Consider the following 21,292-nt stretch of genomic DNA (forward strand, 5'->3'; position numbering starts at 1 on the left):
AATTAAACAAAGTTTTTAAATTTAGTATTTACTAAAAAGTTCCTTTTGGTACTGTAATTCCATATCAATTGTAATTATATCTGGGTGGGAAAAAAAACAAACCCTAAATATTAATATTTTACTATCATTAAGCTGGGAAATATAAGGTGGAAGAATTAAAAAAAAAACCAACCAAAAACAATCAAACAACTACCAAACTTCAAAGTAAAGAGAAATCACAGATAGCAATGTTCTTCTACTAAATTTTTTATCTATTAGGAATGTATTTTTCAAGAGGAAAAAGAGATTTTTCCAGAAGTACTAGAAGTTAGACCTCATAAATAACCAAGTAAATAGAGTAATGACCTTAAACTATTACAGGTGTTAAAAATCTTGTGCTCTTATTTATTTGGAAACTTAAAAAAAATGAGACGGAACAATACAATAATGGATTGGAGGAAATTATTTCGTTACTCTATATAATTCCTTAATTCCACACAATCTATCATAATTAATTGTTCTCATAAAATATTGCATATTACATTTTATAGCTCTGATGAGTCAATATTAATAAATAGGAATAAAAATCTGCTGATGAAATTGGTACTTCTTCAGACAACCAAGGTTGTCTAAAATAACAATAAATACAGGTCCAGGTTAGAGTGACTTTACCAAGGAGAAACCTTGGTTTATGAAAATTATTTTTAAAACTCATTTATAGTTATAAGTGACCGTGAAATAATTAATTCTGCCCCTTCCTCCCTACTACATTTCAGGTCAAGTTTGGTACATCCGCTATGATATGTAGTACTAAAAAAATTATGATATATTTTTTATCCAGAACCTGATGCACAGTATGAATTTAAAGGCTCCAGTACACACTTGTAGCAAATTGCTTCAGGAAAGGTGCCAGCTAGAAACTTACCTACCCGGTGAGGGGCTAAAAGGTCTGATTATCAACTTTCTTAGTTACCTGTTGCATGAGCTTCCCCAGGGCTAGGGACAAACAAGTATGCCCAGGGCCTGTGGCACTGGAATTCCTGCCGTGCAGGTTTCACCATGTCCTTTACTCAGCTATTACTTGCACAATGACCTGTCAGAAAGATGCTTCCATTTTACTTATTTTTGGTACTAAATAGACTGAGTTTCAAAATAAGAAAGTCTTCCTTTGAGAAAAATAAGGCAAGTCAATCAAATTAGTTAGGAGAAAAGATCTTAACGTGAGAGTGGATTTTGTCCAATGGCTAAAGGAACCTTTTGCAAGCTTAGTATAAGTACTTAGAAAAAATGCAGACCTATTAAAAAAAAAAAAAAAAAAAAAAAAAAAAAAAAAAAAAAAAGCAAGCACACAAGTTCTGAAAGCTATCAAGGAGCTAAAATTTTGGCTCAAAGTAAAGAATGAGGTTAACTATCTATAGATTGCACCAGTTTACTAAAATAAAGAATAACGCCAGTTCCAAATTTTGTTATAGCAGAAATGGCTAACAATTACACGGCAGAACTGGAATAAAAACATCCTACACATGCCTATAGAACAACTGAGTTCATAGTCTCTGCCTGACCTGGACACCACTGAGTTCATACTCTTCTATGCCTACACACCTGTTGCTAACAATGGACAATAACATGTACAGGTAAATACATTTAAATACGACCAAGAGAGCCCTTCCCTATGCCACACTGGAGACAAACTAGAAGGAGACAGACCCCTAGGACCCTGGGCATCTCATCGGCCAGACCGACACAGCTGGATGGACGCTGAAATCAGGATTGACATTCCCTCAGCTGGGTCGACGGTGGAACCAAAACTGATGACCTCTTTTTCAGCTTTAATTCTTCTTTCCCTCATTAATTCCTCTCTTCCCTTTCACCCTGCCCTTTTATCCAAAACCCACTGCCATGGGACTAACATACTAATTTCTTTGCCAAGTGTGTGTAATTCACTGATAAAACCTTCTGGTTGTTTGCGACCCTCTGACTGTTGTCGTTCCTTTCTGCCAATGAGCATTTACGAATCTCAGGTGATTCGTTCCCTTTAAGGATGGGTCTTCACAGAGGTGCAAGAGGACTCAAAAACTAATTTTCACAATTTAGTGGGGCCTTTAAGCGTTTTTCGCAACTTCCGTAATCTGCACTGATAATTCCCTCTGTTTCCCGTATCAAAACAAAAGAAAAAGAAAATATTCAGTGCTTGATACAACTTTCAGTTAAAGGAAACCCAGCAATTCTCTCTCAGGCAACCCTTCGGCCGGAGCGCTCCTCATCATCGCTGCCGAGGGGCCCGCTCCAAGCGGCGCTTGCCATTGGCTGCCGAACATTGACGAGTGCTCTCGGGCTCCTCCGCCGCGGCGCCGGAGGCGGTGGGGAGGGGAGCGAACAGCTCGGGCGCGGCGCGGTGCATTGTGGGGCGGGAGAGGAGAGTCACTGCTTAGCCAGGGCCGCCATCTTGGCCGCGTCCGGACTCACTCCCGCTCCCGGGGCCTGTTCCTTCTCCTCGCAGCGCAAAGCGGTGGAAAGGGAGAGGACGAAGGGCCCGCCCGGGCGGTGCTGATGCGCGCAGAGCCTCCTCGCACCTCTCTCAGGCGCCGCTAGCAAAGGGGGCGGGGGTGGTCGAGCGGTCGCCGGCGCGGCCTCTCCTCTCCTCTGCCGGGATGGGTCGGTCCCGCAGCCGGAGCTCGTCCCGCTCCAAGCACACCAAGAGCTCCAAGCACAACAAGAAGAACCGGAGCCGATCGCGGTCCCGCTCCCGAGAAAAAGAGCGGGCACGGAAGCGCTCCAAGTCCCGGGAGAGCAAGCGGAACCGGCGCCGGGAGTCCCGCTCCCGCTCGCGCTCTAACACGGCCCCCTCCTCCCGGCGCGACCGGGACCGGGACCGCGACCGCGCCTCCTCCCCCCCCCGACCGTATCGACATCTTCGGGCGCACGGTGAGCAAGCGCAGCAGCCTGGACGAGAAACAGAAGAGGGAGGAGGAGGAGAAAAAAGCGGAGTTCGAGCGGCAGCGGAAAATGTGAGCCCTGGGCCTGCGCTGGGGACGAGAGGGGTGGTGAGGGATGGGGGAGGAAGGGAGGTGCTCCGTGCCTTGGTGCCTCTCTCTCCGCGCCTTCTTCCTGTGGGCTAGGGCCGCTTGCGGCTGGGTACAGGCGCTTAGGCCCTCTCTGAGGCCTAACCAATGCCTGTTTTCCCGCCATCCGCCCCTTTCTCAAAGCCCGGCTCCCTCAGGTGCGGTAGGAGCCGCCCACTCGGGGTGCGAGCCCCCCGCACGCCTCCTCCTCCCGGCCGGCTCTGCCCGCTTCCCATCCGCCGTCGCTGGTCTCTCCCTCCTGCGCTGCTCCTAAACTTCCCTCTGCGGCGGAGGCCTCGGCGCCCCTGAGGCTTTGTGCTGCACTTCCACACGCCCGCCCCTCCCCTCGGTGGCGTGGAGCTTGTTACGCGTCGAGCGGAGGCACCTAGAGTTGCTCGACTGAGGTTTTCAAGAAACACTGTGCAGCTGCTATATTAACACTGTGGGATTACTTTCTTGCCAAATAGGACGGTGAGATCCGGTGACTTGTTTCATTTGAAACCTTGCCCTTTTTTCAGTTTGTTATGGGGAGTGTGGTTATTTATTAAGTCTGTAGATATAAATATTACTTTAATAATGGCGGTGCATTAATATGTTTAGCAACGTATAAAGTTATAAAACAGACCTTTATGCAGCAGAGAGGAGAACGGTTTGAACAGTTGTGATCACTACCTTTGCTCATTGGACCACCTAATTCAGAAATAGCACTTGTTTGTACATGCGAAGCCAAGTAGTGCGTTAATTCTCAGGTGGAGCTTTACTTCAGCCATATTGTTCTCAGGAAATACTAGTTGTCATTGTCGGGCTTGGTGATCCCAAGTTGTCACTTTCATTTTTGCTTGAAGACAATCACCTTTGCTAATTTCAGGGTTTTGACAGTGATGTCATCAAAAACTTCCACAGTAACACAAACACGTGGAAATTGACACGTTTTGACATACTGATCCTCGGTTTGTGGTTTAGAATTTTATTCAGTACCTAAATTAAGAAAAATATTCTGTGCATATCTACAATGAAGAACTGGAATGTGCTTAAGAATTTGAGAATAGAATGAATAGTTTACTCTAGTACTTACAAGCTGTTTTAGTTCATATGTAAGTAAATTTTCTATGTAAGTTAGCTTTGAAATTTTACAGCTCATGAAGTGTGTATAGAAGGAGTTTGATATTTGAGCAATACTTGCTACAGAATAGTAGACACATTTGAGGAAGAATCAATATTGGAAACAATTGGGCATGGAATTTTGATACTCCTTCAATACACTTTAAATTTTAAAAAGAAAAAGCAATAAAACTTAGTAGAGTAGAAAAGTATGGTATTTTAGTAAGTTATCTGTGAATTGTGTTCTGTATGTTAGTATAGATTCATGTTAGATAATGAAAGAAGTACTTCCTTTCTGATTGAATAAATCAGTGAACAGTTCATAGATTGGAAGTGACTTTCTTCTTCTCATGTCTTGTTCAAATCTCAATACACAGCCTAACTTCAGCCCTTTCCTGTAATGCTCATTTTCTTGCCTTGCAAGTATGACTTTTTTCCCCTCAGAAACTTTGTGAAATATAAGTGGTTTCTTTTCTGCAGATTTCATACAATTAGTGTTTAAGAAGTAAATGGATCATACTAAAAATAGTTTTTACATTAGTGACTTATCTGTTGCTCTGGAATCATAACTCAGTAGGCCAGGATGATGAAATGATAAAATACTGTAAGTTCATGTGATCTAAAAAAAAAAAGAAAAAGTTGGTATACTGCAGAATAAATCACCGAGATTTATATCTGTGTTTATAATTTTATTTTCTTGATAAGGTCTAAGTCATCGTAATATTATCATTGCCTACAAGGCTAAAAATACATTTGATTGGTTTAATTAAATTTGAGTGGAATTTGTTGGAATGAGAAGAATGAAATGTGTGCAGGCACAGTGCTTAATTTGAGTACATCATCAGTTGCTGAGGATATTTGAAAATCTGTTTCAGACATGAGTGTCATGGTATTTTTGTAACGATGCACTATCTTTATTCAATTAGCTAACTTTTTTCCTAGATTTCCTGATGTTAAACATAAAGCTATGATACTTTAATAAAACACGAGAATATGGACTTTATGATGAATTGTTTCTTTAGAACAGACGCTAAAGTATGCTAAGCTGTATTGGTACAGGATGGTGAGACTGCTGCTGAATAAATACTTGTAAGAGGGAAAGAAAACCTTTTAAAATAAAATGATACCTAGTATATAAAGGATGTTTAAACATTTGGCTACAAAGGGTCATAGCTTGGCAGCGATAACACTTAAATGGGTTTCAGAATGGGTTTGATGGATTTTTCTGGGAGTGGTCCAGGTTTTTTGTTTGTCTTATGTTGTTTTGGGGTTTTTTTTCTGAAAAAAATCACCTCAAGATATTTTGTGTCCATTTTGAAAAAGTGACTGCTGGCCTAATGTGCCCCCAGCTAAGATTGCTGTCTTTGGAGGATCGTAAGACTAAAATTGATATTCTCTGGCCGAATGATTGAGTTGAGGGTTCCAAAACATTCTAGGAAGGAGATCCACTTAGTTCAGTATACTTTTGAAAAGATGACACGTGAACAGGGGAAATTGGGAGCCTTTCACCTTTTTATTTCCCATATGTATGTAGATGAGTGATCCATACTTCATCATCTCCTTATTGCATATTTGCAAATTGTACCTTAGGTCATCTAAAAGTTGGTAAATTATGTAACGTTTTTTTTTAATTAGTTACTTTTCACATAAGATTAGGAAGGATCTTCCAAATGACACAGGAAAATGCAAACGTTCTGAAAATGGCAGAATATTAAGATATTACAACAGTAGTTGGTATTCTGAATCCTGGATTTGTGTTGCTGACAGGCCAGAAGATAAGTTTCATAAGATTGTTCGGTACTTCATGGAATATTTAAAATGAAAGTTCAGTGTCAAGTTTAAAACCAAGAGTCTTCTCCCCAAAGCTCATAATAATTCCAAGTAAATAGTACTACATGAAAAACAGAATATTCTCTGTTGGTCATCCTTGAATATCTTAATTGCGATGTTGCACCAGTGATTACTACCTGGGTTGTTTTTCTGTATTTGGTAATTAACCTGCAAATTTACCTAGTATATTTGTATACTTTTTAATGAAAAATTAAAGTAGTGATCAGGCTAAATGATGATGCTGCTGCTAAATTAAAATAAAGACAATACATTTAAAAATATTTCCAAAATTCAGAACATGGAAAGCAGCAGTTTGCAAGGATTTATTTAGTGCTTGGTACTGTTGATAATTTATTTTGTATTGTTATGGTAGAAACACGAGTGCTGCATTAAAAAAGTTAAGAGCTGAAGTACTTGAAATTTGTTAGGGTAAATGACTGGATAACCAGCTTACAGATACAACACCTAGAATTCTAGCTAAAATATTGAAATCACAAATTTTATTGCTTCTGTCTTCTATTTTAAGATACTGGAAATTAGTTTGGTGCCTCTAAGGTGATGGCCTTATGACAAGATTTTACAGGATATTATTACTATATGTGAAAAATTGAGACCATTTAAACTCCTGAAGGGTGAATAATGGTCAAAGTTGGGTGGAGTTTGGATTTTTTTGAGGAGGGTGGCATGGTGTTGTGGTTGTTGGTTTAGGTTGGGGTTTTTTCTCTTTTTTCCCCCTAATTGTAATCAAGAAGTAGGATAAGTTGTCTTCAATTTAGTCTGTTAGTATATAGAAAGATGTTAAATATGGTGTGGTCTGAATGGATTTCCTGTGATAGGAACATTGATGGCCTGAATATTCACTTTCTTTAGATGTAGGGCAAAATATTCTTTAAATATATCATCTATGTGTAGAAGTTATTCAGTAGCATGGCTGATGCTGTGTGTTGAAGGAGTTTGTTTCAGTGCAAACATTATTGATTAAAAATGTAATTCTCATGTTTGCATTTTGCAGTCGTCAACAAGAAATTGAAGAGAAACTCATAGAGGAAGAAACTGCTCGAAGAGTGGAAGAACTTGTAGCTAAGCGCGTAGAAGAAGAGTTGGAGAAAAGAAAGGATGAGATTGAGCGAGAGGTTCTCCGCAGGGTGGAGGAGGCTAAGCGCATCATGGAAAAACAGTTGCTCGAAGAACTCGAGCGACAGCGACAAGCTGAACTTGCAGCACAAAAAGCCAGAGAGGTAACGCTCGGTCGTTTGGAAAGTAGAGACAGTCCATGGCAAAACTTTCAGTGTCGGTTTGTGCCTCCTGTTCGGTTCAGAAAGAGATGGAATACAGCAAATCTAATTCCCTTCTCATACAAACTTGAATTGCTGCGAAACTTAATTTCTAGCCTATTCAGAGGAGCTCACTGATATTTAAACAGTTACTCTCCTAAAACCTGAACAAGGATACTTGATTGTTAAAGGAACTGACCTACATATTTCAGAATTGTTTGAAACTTTTGCCATGGCTGCAGGATTTATCAGCAGTCCTTTCATTTTGGGGAAGGGTATTGAAAAATCTGTAATTATATATCCTTCATTTGTTTCATTTTGTTTACCTAGACTGTAAGAGGCTTTTGCCTTCAGTCAGGCAAAAAGCAGGGTCCAGCAGTGAGCTGCAGTACCTGTCTTTAACAAATAGGTTTCTTATTCTTCATTTAAAATGAACATTTTCCTTGAGCTTACATTGGACTAATTCTGGGACTTCAAGCATAAGCCAATCCATGTCTTCACGAAGGATCTCTGTCCAAATCATTATATCCATTTTTAATAACTACTAACAACTCCTTTTTTTCTCCCTAGAAGTTATAAAAGAGCAGGTTGCCCTTGTCTGAAGTCAAGCTGAACGTGTGACTTGGGTTTTTGGGGCTTTTTTTGTTGTTTTGTTTTGGTTTTTAATCAGCAGCTGGAGCAGAAGCTGAAAATGTCTTTCTGTGAGACAGTAATTTGCTACTAAAGGCTTTGATGCCTGCCTGCACCAATCATTCCAGGATCTAGAAATTTCAAGACAAACTTCAAACTGTAGAGGAAATTTGTGCTAAATAGTCTTAAGTGTCAAATGCTTTTTTCACTCTGTACGTCCTACACAGTTTATTTTAAATTAATATTTTGATTGGCTTACGAAAGGAGAGACAGTAGCAATGCAGCTTTCCCCTTCGTACTAGATGTGACTTGTCAGTCACGTAGTATCAAATTACATGGAAACAAATGGAATGCTAAGTTACAATAAATATTGAAACCAATAAATTATACTTTTTTTTTCAAATTCAGACTTTAATATCAAAGAGTTTAAGTTGATTTACATGTCCATAGTCAGCAAATTCATAATATTTAGAGGTTTTCATTTGAACAGATGGATGACTTGATTTTTTTTAAGAAAGTATTTTTGGTATCATCATTGTCATGTGGACAAGTCCCACCAGTTCCTTGTAATGCAGAATAAACCTCCATGCCTGGAGTGAAGTGTGCTAGCTAGTAGCTGGTTACTAGTCATAGTAAGAAGTTTTCATATGCTTGCTTTGTTCGTATTAACTTTTTTTTCTTACACAGACACAAACCTCTGGCTAACTTTAAATCCTCCAAATATAAAAATAATTTGGATATATATTATGTGAACTGAAACACTTCAAAATTTTTCACGCAGTCTTCATATTTGAGTTGCATAACAGAGTTCCATAAAATTCACCAAGAAAACAACAATTAAAAGGCTTTATTTCCTGATCTTGCCTTCCCTGGACTCCTGAATTCCAAGTTCATACTGCAGACAGTTTCAGCTGTCTTAAAATTGTCAAAATACTGACTGAATGTTAAGTCCATTCTCCCCATGAAAGAAGCCCATAGCTCCATGAAGTATGGATTACCATTTGTATTTTTCACTAACAGTAAATGTATTTTTCTTATTAATTGTTTGCCTTAGGAATGATTTACATATTTTTGTTCCTTCTTACCATAAACATCTGCATTCCTCAGCTCAGCCTTCCTTGTATGTTGTTTCTTTATAAATGGTTGAGCTGCTGATGCAGGTATTGCCAAGCTAACAGTACAAATCATTTTAAAGAGGAAGCTGGCGCGTATGGCAGCCGAGGAGCACACTCTGCAGGACACTGGACAAGACAGTAAATATTCAACTTTTAATGCTGATTAAAGGAGTATAGGTAAAGAATACGTAGGTATACTTAATTGGTGAGACAAACTATTCACTTTATTTATATTTTCTATATTACTTTTTAATTTGGTAAATACTATCCAGTTTTTGTAGTTGTCCTTGTTGATTTGTGTGATATTAAAATTCTAGTAATAAATTGTCAGGATTCTGTGATTAGGGAGGGTTTAGTTGGTTGCTGTTTGGACTGGGCGGGATGATTTAAATTGAGTACTAGAAACCAGTTTTAGTGGCTGCACAGTTTACCGTTGTGAGGCAAAATAGGTGGCTGTAAAGCTGCCACTTTAAGTCAGTTCACAAGAGAATTCTGAGAAAGATTAGTGAACATGCAGAAATGAGTATTTTACTTTACTAACATCTTGCCCTGTCCTCCCCTTTAGGAAGAAGAGCGTGCAAAGCGTGAGGAACTAGAGCGAATACTAGAAGAGAATAACCGAAAAATTGCAGAAGCGCAAGCTAAACTGGTATGTGAAGGTGTTTTTAACTGTTCTGTAGGGAAATACGGGTGTCTCTGCCTGATTTGCGACACTTAAACAAATCAACCCTTTCTAGAGTTTAACTTGCATATTGCTGGTTCCATCAGTAACGCTGCTTTCCTTCCCCTGAGCATAAAAGACCAGATCCTTAGCAGTAACACTAGGTCGGTAAAACAGTTTGGATGCAGTTAATTTAGAAGGGAAATGTCTGCCTTCAGAATTTAAAAAGTACGTTTTAGCTATATCTCATGGGGAATGTTGAAGTAAGTTTGCAAATGTGTTCAGCTTTGTGTGACTAATTCTGTTTTGTTGAGCAGGACAAGTACAAACTAGATTTGATTCTAGTATAATGTTGATGTAGAAGTGCTGAAAGGGACTTTCAGCATAAGCTTAAGATGTGTAAGTTAGGAAAGTCTAACTTTTGTTGGTCTTCAAGCCCATTTAATCAGATGCTTGCCACATGAAAACATTCAATATGAATTAGCTGATTCTAATCAATTGATGATAAGACAAACTAAGCTGCTTCTAAATTCTGATTGAACTCTGTCAGTTTCAATTGCCCAAGTAGTTGCACATCTTTCATATAAAAATGAGGCTTCTTAAATCTTTTTGCTTGAACTACATCTGTTTTAGATCTTTCTGTTTTACCCTCTTCTCAACCTCTTATGGTGGAAACAGGACAAATGGAAAATTTAAAGTATTGACTGATGTAATGAACTATAAGCACCTTTAGAAGACCACTGAGAGAGCTGTAAGAATTATAGGTCAATGTAAGGATCGACAAGTTGCAAATCAAGTGAAGATGGTTTTGGATTAGGAGGGGTTTTTAGATGGGTTTTGGAGCAGGGAGACCTCAGCCTGAAGGTATGTTACTTCATTATGTGTGTATGTTACTTCAGCTTACACGTGGCAAGTGTTGGGACACTTTCTGTATGTATCTAATGTCTTCCTTAATTAAAATATGTTATGTGCAAAGCAACGCTGAAAAACATGGCATGTAAGCACTCCAGATTTCGATACATTAGCTGTAGAAAGTTCTCAGTGTTTCTTCTAAACTTAATTCAAATAACCATTTTATAAATAGTTTCACTGAAACCAACTATGGCACCTAGCTCAGGCAGAACTGCTTACATACTTATGCAGGATTGGACCTGTTTGGAAGCTAATATGGACTTGTAAATTGCTTTTATGACTGCAAAATATGCTGGCCTAAATTTTACCATTTTCCTATATAGGCTGAAGAACAATTGAAAATTGTTGAAGAACAAAGAAAGATTCATGAGGAGAGGATGAAACTAGAACAAGAGAGACAGCGTCAGCAAAAGGAAGAGCAAAAAATTATCCTGGGCAAAGGAAAGTCTAGGCCAAAACTGTCCTTCTCCCTAAAAAGCCAGGATTAAATTTCAACTCTGAACTCTTAAAAGAAAAAAAGAAACAAACAAAAAACAACAAAAAAAGGAAAACAAACAAAAACTTTGTATGGTAGCTTCATGTTGAAGTGTTTTTTGGTTTTTTTTCTTTCTCTCAAATTTTTTTTGTCTTTTTTGAAAGTTGGAAAGTTAGCTTGTTCTAATAGGGGCTGTGCTCTGCAATTCTTTTTTTTTTAAACTTCCATTAAGTTAAACCCTTACCAGATCATCGTTGACTTTTAGAGGGTAATCTGTTTTCATCAATTTTGTTTCTGTATTGGTGGTCTGAAGCAACTCATGTCACTTAATGAACTGTGGATGATCTGATAAGGTTTTACTGACCTACTCATCAGAGTTTGACTCTGATAATTGACAGAACTTTATACTGGGTATTGCTGACTTTTAATGTTTTTATTTTAAAGTCAGTAAATACATGAGTAAATTGCCATAGTATTACTGGACCTCTGTGGTTTATTGTTAAATCAGTGTCCTATGATACTGTCCCATTGTTGCGCTTGATGTTCCTGATACAGGTAAGGAAATAGTTTGTCATTTCTGCTATGAATACATAGAGAGTTCAGTATTGTCTCTGTTAGATTTGTTTTTATTACATTGACAGCATTCAACCAGCGTTCCCCATTGTGTAAATAAACCAATTTGCCGAATAAAGTGAAAGTCTTAAATTCGTATGTTTAAGTAAATTTTTTTAGTACACTTCTATAAACGGCTATAAGAGTGAAAATTCACATTATTAAATTCAAGACTATAGTGATATTTTTTTAAATTTTGCTTTAAACTATTGTGGCTTCTACTTATAATGCAAAATTACACACAGTAAAAAATCCCTGCAGTTGTGAATGTTATTGATGGCTGCTGCTGTTTTTATGAATGTTGGTTTTTATTCTGACAGAGACTTATTTCAGCTGTAGTATCATGTTTAAACGGCTGTTTGGCTTACTGCACCCAAACCAATACTTCCGATATCTAAACCCCTTCAGTTCACTTCATAATATAATATATTGTATAAGTTAAGGTCATTACCATATAATGAATCTGATGGATCCTAAAGGATTTAAAAATGGAAGTTTTTTCTCCCAAAGGACTGGACTGGCTAGTATATTTGAACTGAAAAACAGAAAGTGAGATTCTGTCTAAATATATTGTTTTAGCCAGAAAGCAACTGTTATACAGATCTTGAATATTATCCATTTATATATACAGGTTTTATTTTGAAAAATGAAACTACAGATTGAAAACTATATATATAAAGTTCCCCTTTTTGTATGTAATTCCTCTACCAAAACCTAGATTACTATAGCTTGTCCAGTTCTAAAACTTTCTTTTTCCTGTCAGCGTGCAACATCTGTAGTAACCATAAAATGAAAGTTACCAGTAGTTGCCTGAGCATCTGAATGCCACTGGACAAAGTTGGAAATAATTCCTGATATTTCCAATGGGTCTGTTTCTGTAGATTTAGCAAATTAAATGTGAGATCAAGTTGAATGTGCCACTGAAAGCAGTATTCAACATGCTTTGTATGAAACCGGGGCTTGGGGGCAGACTTATGTGTATCACTTTGTCCAGTATGTCAAGAAAATGTGAAGACGGTAAAATACCTACACTATTACTGTACTTAAATTTGTCTATATATTGTATTACAAAAGAAGGTTGAAGGTTGCTTAATGCATAAAAACAAAAGCTGAAGCCAAATAAATCATGTACATGACCTGTTGGCAGGAGCAGGCTGTATTTAAAGATCAACTGATACCTGTATTTCTAAAACAGAAAACATCCCCTGTTCCCTTATGAGAAACAAGCTATTAAAAGTCAATACTCAAAACAGACCTATGCAGTTTTGTTTCCTGTTCTAAAAGCAAGAAGCCAAGTAATCATACATGCAGCTGTGGTATCAAGCATTTTGTTCTGCATCACATAATTTGCTGCTAAATAGCAGCATTTGTTTTCTGCATTTAATATTGTGTAGGCTTAGATGTTACCAGGTTATTTTCAGTCCCACCTCTAGGACTATCTTGTGGACAAAATGCCCATTCCTAATGAGATTGCCCCTTCTGCCATTCCACATTTCACTACTTGTTTCTCCTTCCAGTGCCCTTTTAAAAAAAAAAAAAAAAAAGGGAAAGCAGCTAGGTCTTTGGTTTGGTCTGGTTTCATTTCCTCTGTTGCGTAGAAGTTCAGTTGGTGGAATATGCTGTCTCTTTGCTGTCCTAAGGCATTCTCTAAGTTTTAGATCTTTGCAGACCTGGTGTTGGTGAATGTTATGTTTGCATTGTTGGGTTTTCTTTTTAAAATTATTGTAGGACTTCAGAGATACTGTTGATTTCTAGGAAAATAGTGCACACAGTTTGGGAAGGGGGCAAGTTGGCATTTGATGGTAAGAACTTGGGATATTCTTATATTCCCATAGGACTTCATATCCATTTAATGCAAAGTATGTAGGAACATAGGCTGACATTTATGTAGTGTTTAAATTGTGAGCTCCTCATATGCATCTATAGGAGGATATAAACCTACATAGAGAAGGTGCTATTGGTGATTGTGTTGGGTGTTTAATTTTTATTTCATTACAGTTTGAAGTTTCAACTTCAAATTTTGGTTAGACAAGTCTTGGGTTATTCTGGGGTTTTGTGTGTTGTTGACCACCTCAGGGAGGCAGGTAGGCATTTTTGTTGCCACCTACTATGAGCAGTATTCATTTCCCTTATATGGCAACAGAAGAGATCTTAATTTTCCCAAGCACGTTCATAAATGTCCTGGATAATTATTTTAATACGAAACAGTGCATCTGTCTGGCAAAGGCAGGAGCGTGGAAGGCCTTAGAGCAGCACGCTAAACATGTGCTCTTACTTTGGAGATTTGCTAAACTGCCATTTGAACTTCCCATGTTCATTTATCATTGTTTTTCCAAGCCCAAGTGGAAAGCTAACTCCTAAGATGTATTGGAGGGATGGTATCCTTGAAGCTTAGCAAAGCAGAGACAGTTAAGTTAGTGAGATGTCTAAACTGCCAAGCAACTGCATACGTATGTATAATCTCACTAAAGTATCAAGACTTCAGCTATTCCTATCTTGTCTTGAAAAAGAAGGATTTACCTTTGATGTCTCCTTTTCTCTTGAGCTATGTGCCACCTCACACACCTCACCCTATCTATTGTCCTTCCTGACTTGAAGCTGGTATCCCCCTCTGCAATGCTATTAATATGCTCTCAGGATTGTTTTGAGTTCTGCCATTTATTGCATGTACACCAAATATGGAGGTGTTGGTTATTATTCACTTCTAACTGTATGCAGTATCTCATTAAACATTTTCAGAGCACTTGGGGTCTTAGCTCTGTCATTGCAGGGTCTCAGCTTGGTGCAAGTGCAGGCAAAATTCAAGTCAATAAACACCTTCCAGGCTGCATTACAGAGGGGATTTATTTCAGAAGAGAACTGGAGCAGCCTGTGTGCCTAAGGCTCATTCCAAGGCAGGAGGATAGGGTTGAAGTGCCTGGGTTGGTCTGGTTTCGGACTGATGCGCCAGTCTAGCAGGAGCTGAACCATGACTTTCATGCACCTCTGTTCCATTCTCATGCTGGTCCTGCCACGTGTGCCTTTCAGGGTTATACCCCTCTTTCCATCCCACCGTTTTGTTAACCTGCTTAATAGTGCCAAGCTCCTGTTGACATTTCAGTACTGAACAACCTCATGCTTGCAATCATCTTCCCTGGACTGACACTTAGAATCAAGGGTTACGCTGCCTCAGCATCAGCTCTGCTCAAAAGGACATAGATCCCCTTTGATAATAAAAGGCCAGTTGTGTGGCAGAAGCTTGATCCCAGGTCATTTTTCTTACCCCTCATATCACAGACCGTAGAATAATGTAAATAGTTTTGTTTTCAAATACTGGGACTGAGAATTGGCATTAAGTCAAACAGAGTCAAAATGCATGGTTTGGATGTATGAGTCTTCTCTGACTTATTACAAGGCTGCTTGAATTCTATGGCTGTATTTGGGAAAAGCCAAGCTCATTTTCTAAGAAGCTATGGTTAACCAAAACTATGGTTATGAAACAGACCTGGAGAAGGCAAATTAACATCTAGATATGTACTTACTCTACCATAAGTGCAGAAAATGCACTGTTGTGGTGTGAATGAAGAGCTGTTTCAAGTATCTGGCACACTTGGCCTTTTGCACAAATTATAAACAATCCATTTAAGTCAATAAGCATCAATTGTGATCATTTCTCTTTATTGAATTTAGCAGTAATTGTATCCATTGAGTTATATCTTTTCGACTTTGAAAATTGGTACATTTTCATGTAATGATGAATGATGGTGAGCTTTTCCGCTTCAAAATTTTCATGTTTTGGTTGATGTTTAAAAGAGAATCTGGGATTGTGGGCCCAATCCTGATCCCATTCAGGTTAGCTGCCCTTCGTTATAGATTTTGTAGTACCAGAGCCAGTACTATCTGTGTAGTTATTCCCCACATTACTGTCGGAAAGAAGGTGAAAACACGATTTTTTTTTTTTTTAACCCTGGGTGAGGTACAGGAAATAAAGGTTTAAGCGGTGCAAACAGCTAAGTCCCAGTTTTTCAGTGAAGGCAAGGGATAGGCAGGTCTCACCTGCTCTCTGGCCGCGCTTATCCACCCATCTGTCCATTTGTGCGTCCATCCTCGTCCGCCGAGCCGGACCGCCCGGGCGCTGGGGGGCCGCGACGCCGCTCCCACAGCCGCGGCAGGATTTCCCCCAGAAGCCTGTTCCCTGTGTGTTCGTCTGTAAGGAAACCGCGTTCCTTGCGAAACCCGAAATGTCTGCCGGGCCCTCCTCCTGAAATAGCCCCCAGAGAAGCGGCGGCCGAAGCCGATTTCTAACTTCCGAACATTCGTCGGCATTTTTGCTTTGAAATCCCCGTCCCCAACCTTTACTCTTACGTTTCTCCCGTGTCCGAGGCCCTTCTCGGAAGCGAGACGGAAAGGCTGGAGGCTGATGCAGCGGGCGCAAGGGTCGAGACCGGGGAAGGAGCGCGGTCGCAGGGCGGCTGCCCAAGGGCTCCGCGCCGCCGCAGCCCCTCAGAGCGCCGCCCGCCCCCGCCCGGCCCCCGCCTCCTGGTCCGGCCCGGCCCGGCCCTGCTCGGAACCGTAACTCTGCAGCGCTGAAAGGGCTCTGCGACCCGACCCCAGCCGCAGGGACCGGTTCCTCGGCCAAAAAGGGTGACCTGAGCCGTGTAGCCACCGAGCCCGCATTTCTTTGGATGTCTTAATCTTTGTTTCTTAGGTTATCTCGGAAACAAGTGCCCAATTTTGTCTTGTTTTTTACTGAAAAATGATTTTGTTAACGCGGATTTTTTTACTCTTACAGTGTGCATCGGTAGGATGCTGGACAGTAAAGTAAAACAGCTGTATTTGCGTAAAAATGATTAGGCACTGGACAATAGGCGCCGTGTGATATATTTAGCTACAGGAGGATATTTTCAGACAATACCAGGACTCTTCATTTCCTCTGGTTTACTTAAAGCAAGGATACGAAGAGTTAGAGGTCACAGTTTACTCACAGCTTTTACAAAACACCGCTCGTAACCTTTTGCTTCTAAACAAACAGAAGCAGCAGCATCACAAAATTGAGATAGACCTATTTTTGCATGTCTCTGTTTCTGGAAGCATTGATCAGGCTCCGTGTTTACGTTGCCTCACGACCGGCTATACACCACACATTTGCTTAAAAGTTTAATAATTAAGTACTTTCCTCCCCTCATTGGTGAAGTTCTCCTTTGATGCCCCTCGGTGTGCATAGATACCTAAGCTCCCACTTGAGTGCTAAGTTTCCGTCCCGGGAATCAGATCCTTTTCCACCAAATTGTGTCGCCGGATCTGCAATTCCTTCCTCACTGCAAATTAAATTTAATTAAGCAGTTTACTTAAAACGTATTCGATGTTTTGTCTGAAAAGCAAACTGATTTCCTTGTTTTCTTGAGTGGTAGATTTCATTAGAGAACAACCCTACACAATTAACACAAAATCTATGGGGCTTCGAGCGCGCGTCCAATTTTTTTCCCCTCTGTTGCGGGCGGGAGGAGCGGGCTCTGCCAGGCTGAAACACCCGTTCAGTTGAAAAGGGGTCGAAAGAGAACACTGGGTTCCAAAATTGATCAGGGAAATAAATTACACTGCCAGTTGTTTTCCTTATAAGAGCTTCTTGGCGTTCGTCTAAAAGCTGGACAAGCACCACCACGAAGCCGATTTTTAAGCGAATACCCATATTTCTTCAGGAATAAAATTATGCGAAATTGGCTCTTTATTAGGGTCTTTGGTAGCATGTTCTTTGCATGCCTCGACTAAAAGGTAGGGAAATGGCAGAAAGAGCGCCGTAATTTCCTGGGATTTCACTTTTAATCCTTTCTGCAGATACTATTTTGGCAAGAAGTCTCTACTGGAAGAAATTCGGTAACCCCCTTAATTTCACAGGAGCGACTATGCCATTACACCACACGTGTTTAGCTTCGGTACAGCTCTCGTTGTGGACCCCTCGTGTGTGCCGCCTCCCCAGCCCGGTACCACCTCCCGGGGCAGCGGTACCGCCGCCCTGTTTCGCTTTTGCCGGCGACTTTTGCCGTGGAACCGTGTGGGCGCCGGACCGGGCAGGACGCGGGGGAGGGTGGAGGGGGACCGCCGAGCGGGAGCGCTCCCCCTGCGGAGGGCAGCCGCTGGCCGCTAGTGGGAGCTGTGTCCCCGTGGAAGTGCCGCGGGAGCCGCGGCGTGTCGGGCTCCGAGGGCGGCGTCGGGGGTACCCGCGACCCCCGGCGCCCTCCGCACCTCCCGGGGGACCTGCGAAGCCGCGGGGAAAACACCTCCAGCGCTGCCCGCAGGTAGCTGCCTCTGGCCAGAAATTAATGATAGGATGAAATAAAAGGGCCAGGTGCCGTGTTGGTGGGATACGCGGCGTCTGAAAACGAGCTGTGTCCGAACCCTTCCCACGAATATCTAGAGGGGAAGAAAGAGGCTCTGAGCAATCGCCAGAGAAAGGGGAGGGAATCCTCAGCCGGCCCCGGAGCCCCGCATTGCCCGCCGTTCTGCATCCCTCTGAGGGGCTCGGCATGTCCGGCTCTTCTTTATTCAGTGACGGCCCGTGGCTAATAGTCGCGCAACCAGATAAACTTCGAAAACTCACAGAAGCCGTGGGAAGGGCCAGTAGGAACCGAGCGCGGAAGCACCCTCAGGCCTCCTTCCCGGCAGGGAACCCGCAGAAAGTTGTGCACGGAGCTCCGCGCCAGTGGGAACACGGCCCAGCCCTTTCCCGCGCAACGGCGCGGAGGTGGCCGCTGCCGCGCAGCGCCGGCAGTGCGCTCCCCCGGGGTGCTGCGCTCGCAGCAGCGGGCAGGGTGGTGGGGGAGCCCCGTGCCTCCGGCCCTGCCGCTGCTTCCCGCTCTTTGAACGGCAGTATACTTGGGAAACAGTTTTAGCAAAGGCTGTTTTTTAATGCTTATTTAATTTCTCCCCCCACGCCCCCCCCCCGCCCCGATTTCGCTCCATCTGGGCCCGCCGCGCCTCCCGCACAGCCCTGGTGTGAGTCACAGCGAGCGGACTGTCCGCGCACGGCGGGCAGCGGCCGCCCGCGGCGCAGCGGGGCCGGGGGGTGTTACCTGCCGGCCCGCTCGGCCGGGCTCGGCGCGGCCCCGCCCGCCGCTCGGCGGTAAGTGACAGGCGCGGCGCCCAACCAGCGCGGCGGCCCGGCGGCGGCCCTATGAGCGGCGGCGGCGGGGCAGCGGGGCCGCGCTTATATGGCTACGGCAGCGCGCTGCTGCCGGCCGCGCTCCTGCGCTGGGAGCTCGCAGCGGCGGCACCGGGGGTTGGAAGCGCCGCGGTGGGAACGACTGTGGCTGGCGCCGCTCCTCTTCCCTCGCTCCATTCCTTCTCCTCCGCCCTGGGTTGCGCGGTGGCGCAAGTCCCGCGCCCGGCGTTCCTCCCCCTCAGTCGGCCGCCGCGGCGCGCACTGCAGATCGCGCAACGGGAGAGGGACGATCTGACGCTGCGACCCCCCCGCCCCGCCGTTTTTTTGGTTGGTTTTGGTTTTTTTTTTTTTTTTTTTTGTAATCATTTTTGTCCGCCCCTGTTTATTTCCTTGCTCCGCTCCGTGGTCTTTGCCGGCGACAAGGACAGCAGTGCCCCTCGGGGAAGCCGGAGCCCTGTGGATGCGCCTCCTCGGGACTGGGGGAGCTGACTCGGAGTGGATTTATTGACTCGCGGTTGCTTCCGAGCTGCCTGAAACAGCCCGGGCTGGTGCCCGTGCGGATTGCAAACTGCGGGGACCAGTGAGAGACATACAGAAGGAATCTCCCGCCGAAGCTGTGTCCTTTTTCCCCTAACCCTTTTATTTCTCCCACCATCTTTTATTTTACCTTTTTTTAAATATATTTTTTTGTTTTACTCCTTTTCACACGAGCCTTAGACACTGTGAACGCGTATGGCGCTCTGGATCCAAATGGGAGTTGGCAGTTTGAGTGGCATCTTCCAAGGCAGCCGGGAGACCCCCACTAAGAGGAAGGACTGAGGCGTTTGCATTTTTTTGCTATTGCTGTTACTTCGGAGGTAGCTTGGATCTGACCTCTCAGGAGATATCCCTACGTGCGAGTGGCATACATGACTCAGTAGATCTGCTTGCAGCTCTCGCTAAGTGCATCGTCGACTCTTACCGTGTGATTTTTTTCAATTTTTTTTTTATTACTCTTTTTTCCGTATCAGTCGTCCCGGCTGTTGGGATACCGGGCACCCACCCTGCTGTTGCTGCTCAGGTGCGTGGGAAGGCGCACGGCGGAGTTGGCGAGGCTCCGGGGAGGGACTCGGTGCCGCCTGCGACCATGGCAGCGCGGAGGCGAGATGCCTCCGCCTGGAAGTACTGCTGGGGAGCCGTGATGGTTTTATGCAGAACTGCACTGGCGCGGTCCATCGTTTTAGACCCCATATATTGGAATTCCTCTAACCCCAAGTAAGTTTCCATCCCGCTCCCGCCCGCCGACTCCCCGGGGGCCGGAGCTGTCCTCCGAGGGCGGGGGAGGGACGGGACGGTGCCGCAGGTCGGCCCCGGCCGCCGGGAGACACGGGGACGGGGCGGGGTGTACTGGCGGTGAGCAGCGGCGGCGGCGGGGGACTCCGGCCGTGGCTGGCAGCGGGATCCGGCCCTTCCTGGGGCGGGTGTTCCGTGTGACGGCGGAGCTGCCCCGCCGCCCCTTGCACCCCGGCGGGAGGGTCTCGGGAGGGAGGGGAGGCCGGGCCGGGTCGGCGGACCGGGAGCGGGCTGGGGTGTAGTGCGGCGGTAGCAGGATTAAACCTGCGGGCAAGGTCCGGACTCGCCCGGGCTGGAGCAGCGGAGGAGCCGGGCTGCGCTGAGCTGCCAGGAAAGGGTGATACTCTCCAACTTCTCCGTCTGCAGATGCAAACTCATCCCATTGACTCCAGCGAAGTTACATCTGCTTGTAACAGGGCTAAATTTGGTTGAGGAGTTGATGGTATCAAGGCACATGTCAGTGAGTAATGAACTAAGCATTACCCATCACACAACAATTTAGTGTCATTCTTCATTAACAAACCCAGGCAAAAATGTACATGCGTTCCCAGGACCTCACTTTTAAAGCTCACTCTTAAAATAGATGTGTTATCTAAAAAAAAAAAAAAAACCGCCAAACCCAAAAAAACAAAAAACCATCCTCTTTACTGAAACATACAAAATTATTGCTATTAGAAAGAGGAACTTTTTGAAAAGTGAGCTGTCCTTCTAAAGAAAAGTCTGAGGCAGTGGTGTAAAGCTACTTATACTTCTCTTTTGTCTCCTTGGATTTTTGACATACAAAATGGAAGTTGGCTTTGTTCACTTGTGAGATCCTCTGAACCTTTGTGATTAGAATCACTAGTCTGAAGAACAAAAATCACGATAGGAAGAAGTAATCTCTAGTGAGTTAAGGGAATTTTAAAGCAGAAGTGGATTGAAATTTTTTTTTGTATGTATGCTTTATCTTCAGTTATATGTGTATATATATAAAATCAAACCATATGCAATGTGTTAATTGAAGTTAGAATTTCCCATTAAGTCCAGTAAGTACATGTTTTCTTTTCCCGGGGGAGTTTGTAGAGGAAATGTTAGGTGGTGATGAGACAAGTATGAATGGAGTATTTCCTGGATCAGGGATTAATCCTGCGCAGGTGGCAGGATCTCTGGGAGTTTGAGGAAGATTTTAAAG

At 43.1% G+C, this 21,292-nt stretch overlaps 2 protein-coding genes and 1 long non-coding RNA gene across 3 annotated transcripts in view; 2 read left to right on the top strand and 1 right to left on the bottom strand.

Moving 5' to 3' along the window:
• Window positions 1–2,375: 2,375 nt before the first annotated feature.
• Window positions 2,376–12,905, top strand: LOC121673400 (arginine and glutamate-rich protein 1-like). Its single transcript, XM_042046687.1, is given in 5 exon segments — window positions 2,376–2,870; window positions 2,872–2,987; window positions 6,985–7,210; window positions 9,557–9,640; window positions 10,888–12,905. Coding segments are annotated over 5 exon segments (831 nt in total). The 5' UTR covers window positions 2,376–2,630; the 3' UTR covers window positions 11,053–12,905.
• Window positions 12,906–15,291: 2,386 nt separating this feature from the next.
• LOC121673401 lies at window positions 15,292–16,157 on the bottom strand. The gene is made up of 3 exons (XR_006019202.1): window positions 15,996–16,157; window positions 15,687–15,837; window positions 15,292–15,553 (listed from the first exon to the last, which is right to left on the bottom strand). It is a non-coding gene; the product is annotated as an uncharacterized LOC121673401 (long non-coding RNA).
• Window positions 16,158–18,852: 2,695 nt separating this feature from the next.
• Window positions 18,853–21,292, top strand: part of LOC121673402 (ephrin-B2) — a 45,704-nt gene continuing 43,264 nt past the window's right edge. The window contains exon 1 of the mRNA XM_042046688.1: window positions 18,853–20,043. Within this exon, the coding sequence (XP_041902622.1) occupies window positions 19,916–20,043 (128 nt within the window). The 5' untranslated portion in view covers window positions 18,853–19,915. The remainder of the gene's footprint in view (window positions 20,044–21,292) is intronic.

Source organism: Corvus kubaryi, unplaced genomic scaffold, assembly GCF_017639235.1.
Source record: "Corvus kubaryi isolate FWS band 111438036 unplaced genomic scaffold, C.kubaryi_AGA036_p1.0 65381, whole genome shotgun sequence".
Lineage (NCBI taxonomy): Eukaryota > Metazoa > Chordata > Aves > Passeriformes > Corvidae > Corvus > Corvus kubaryi.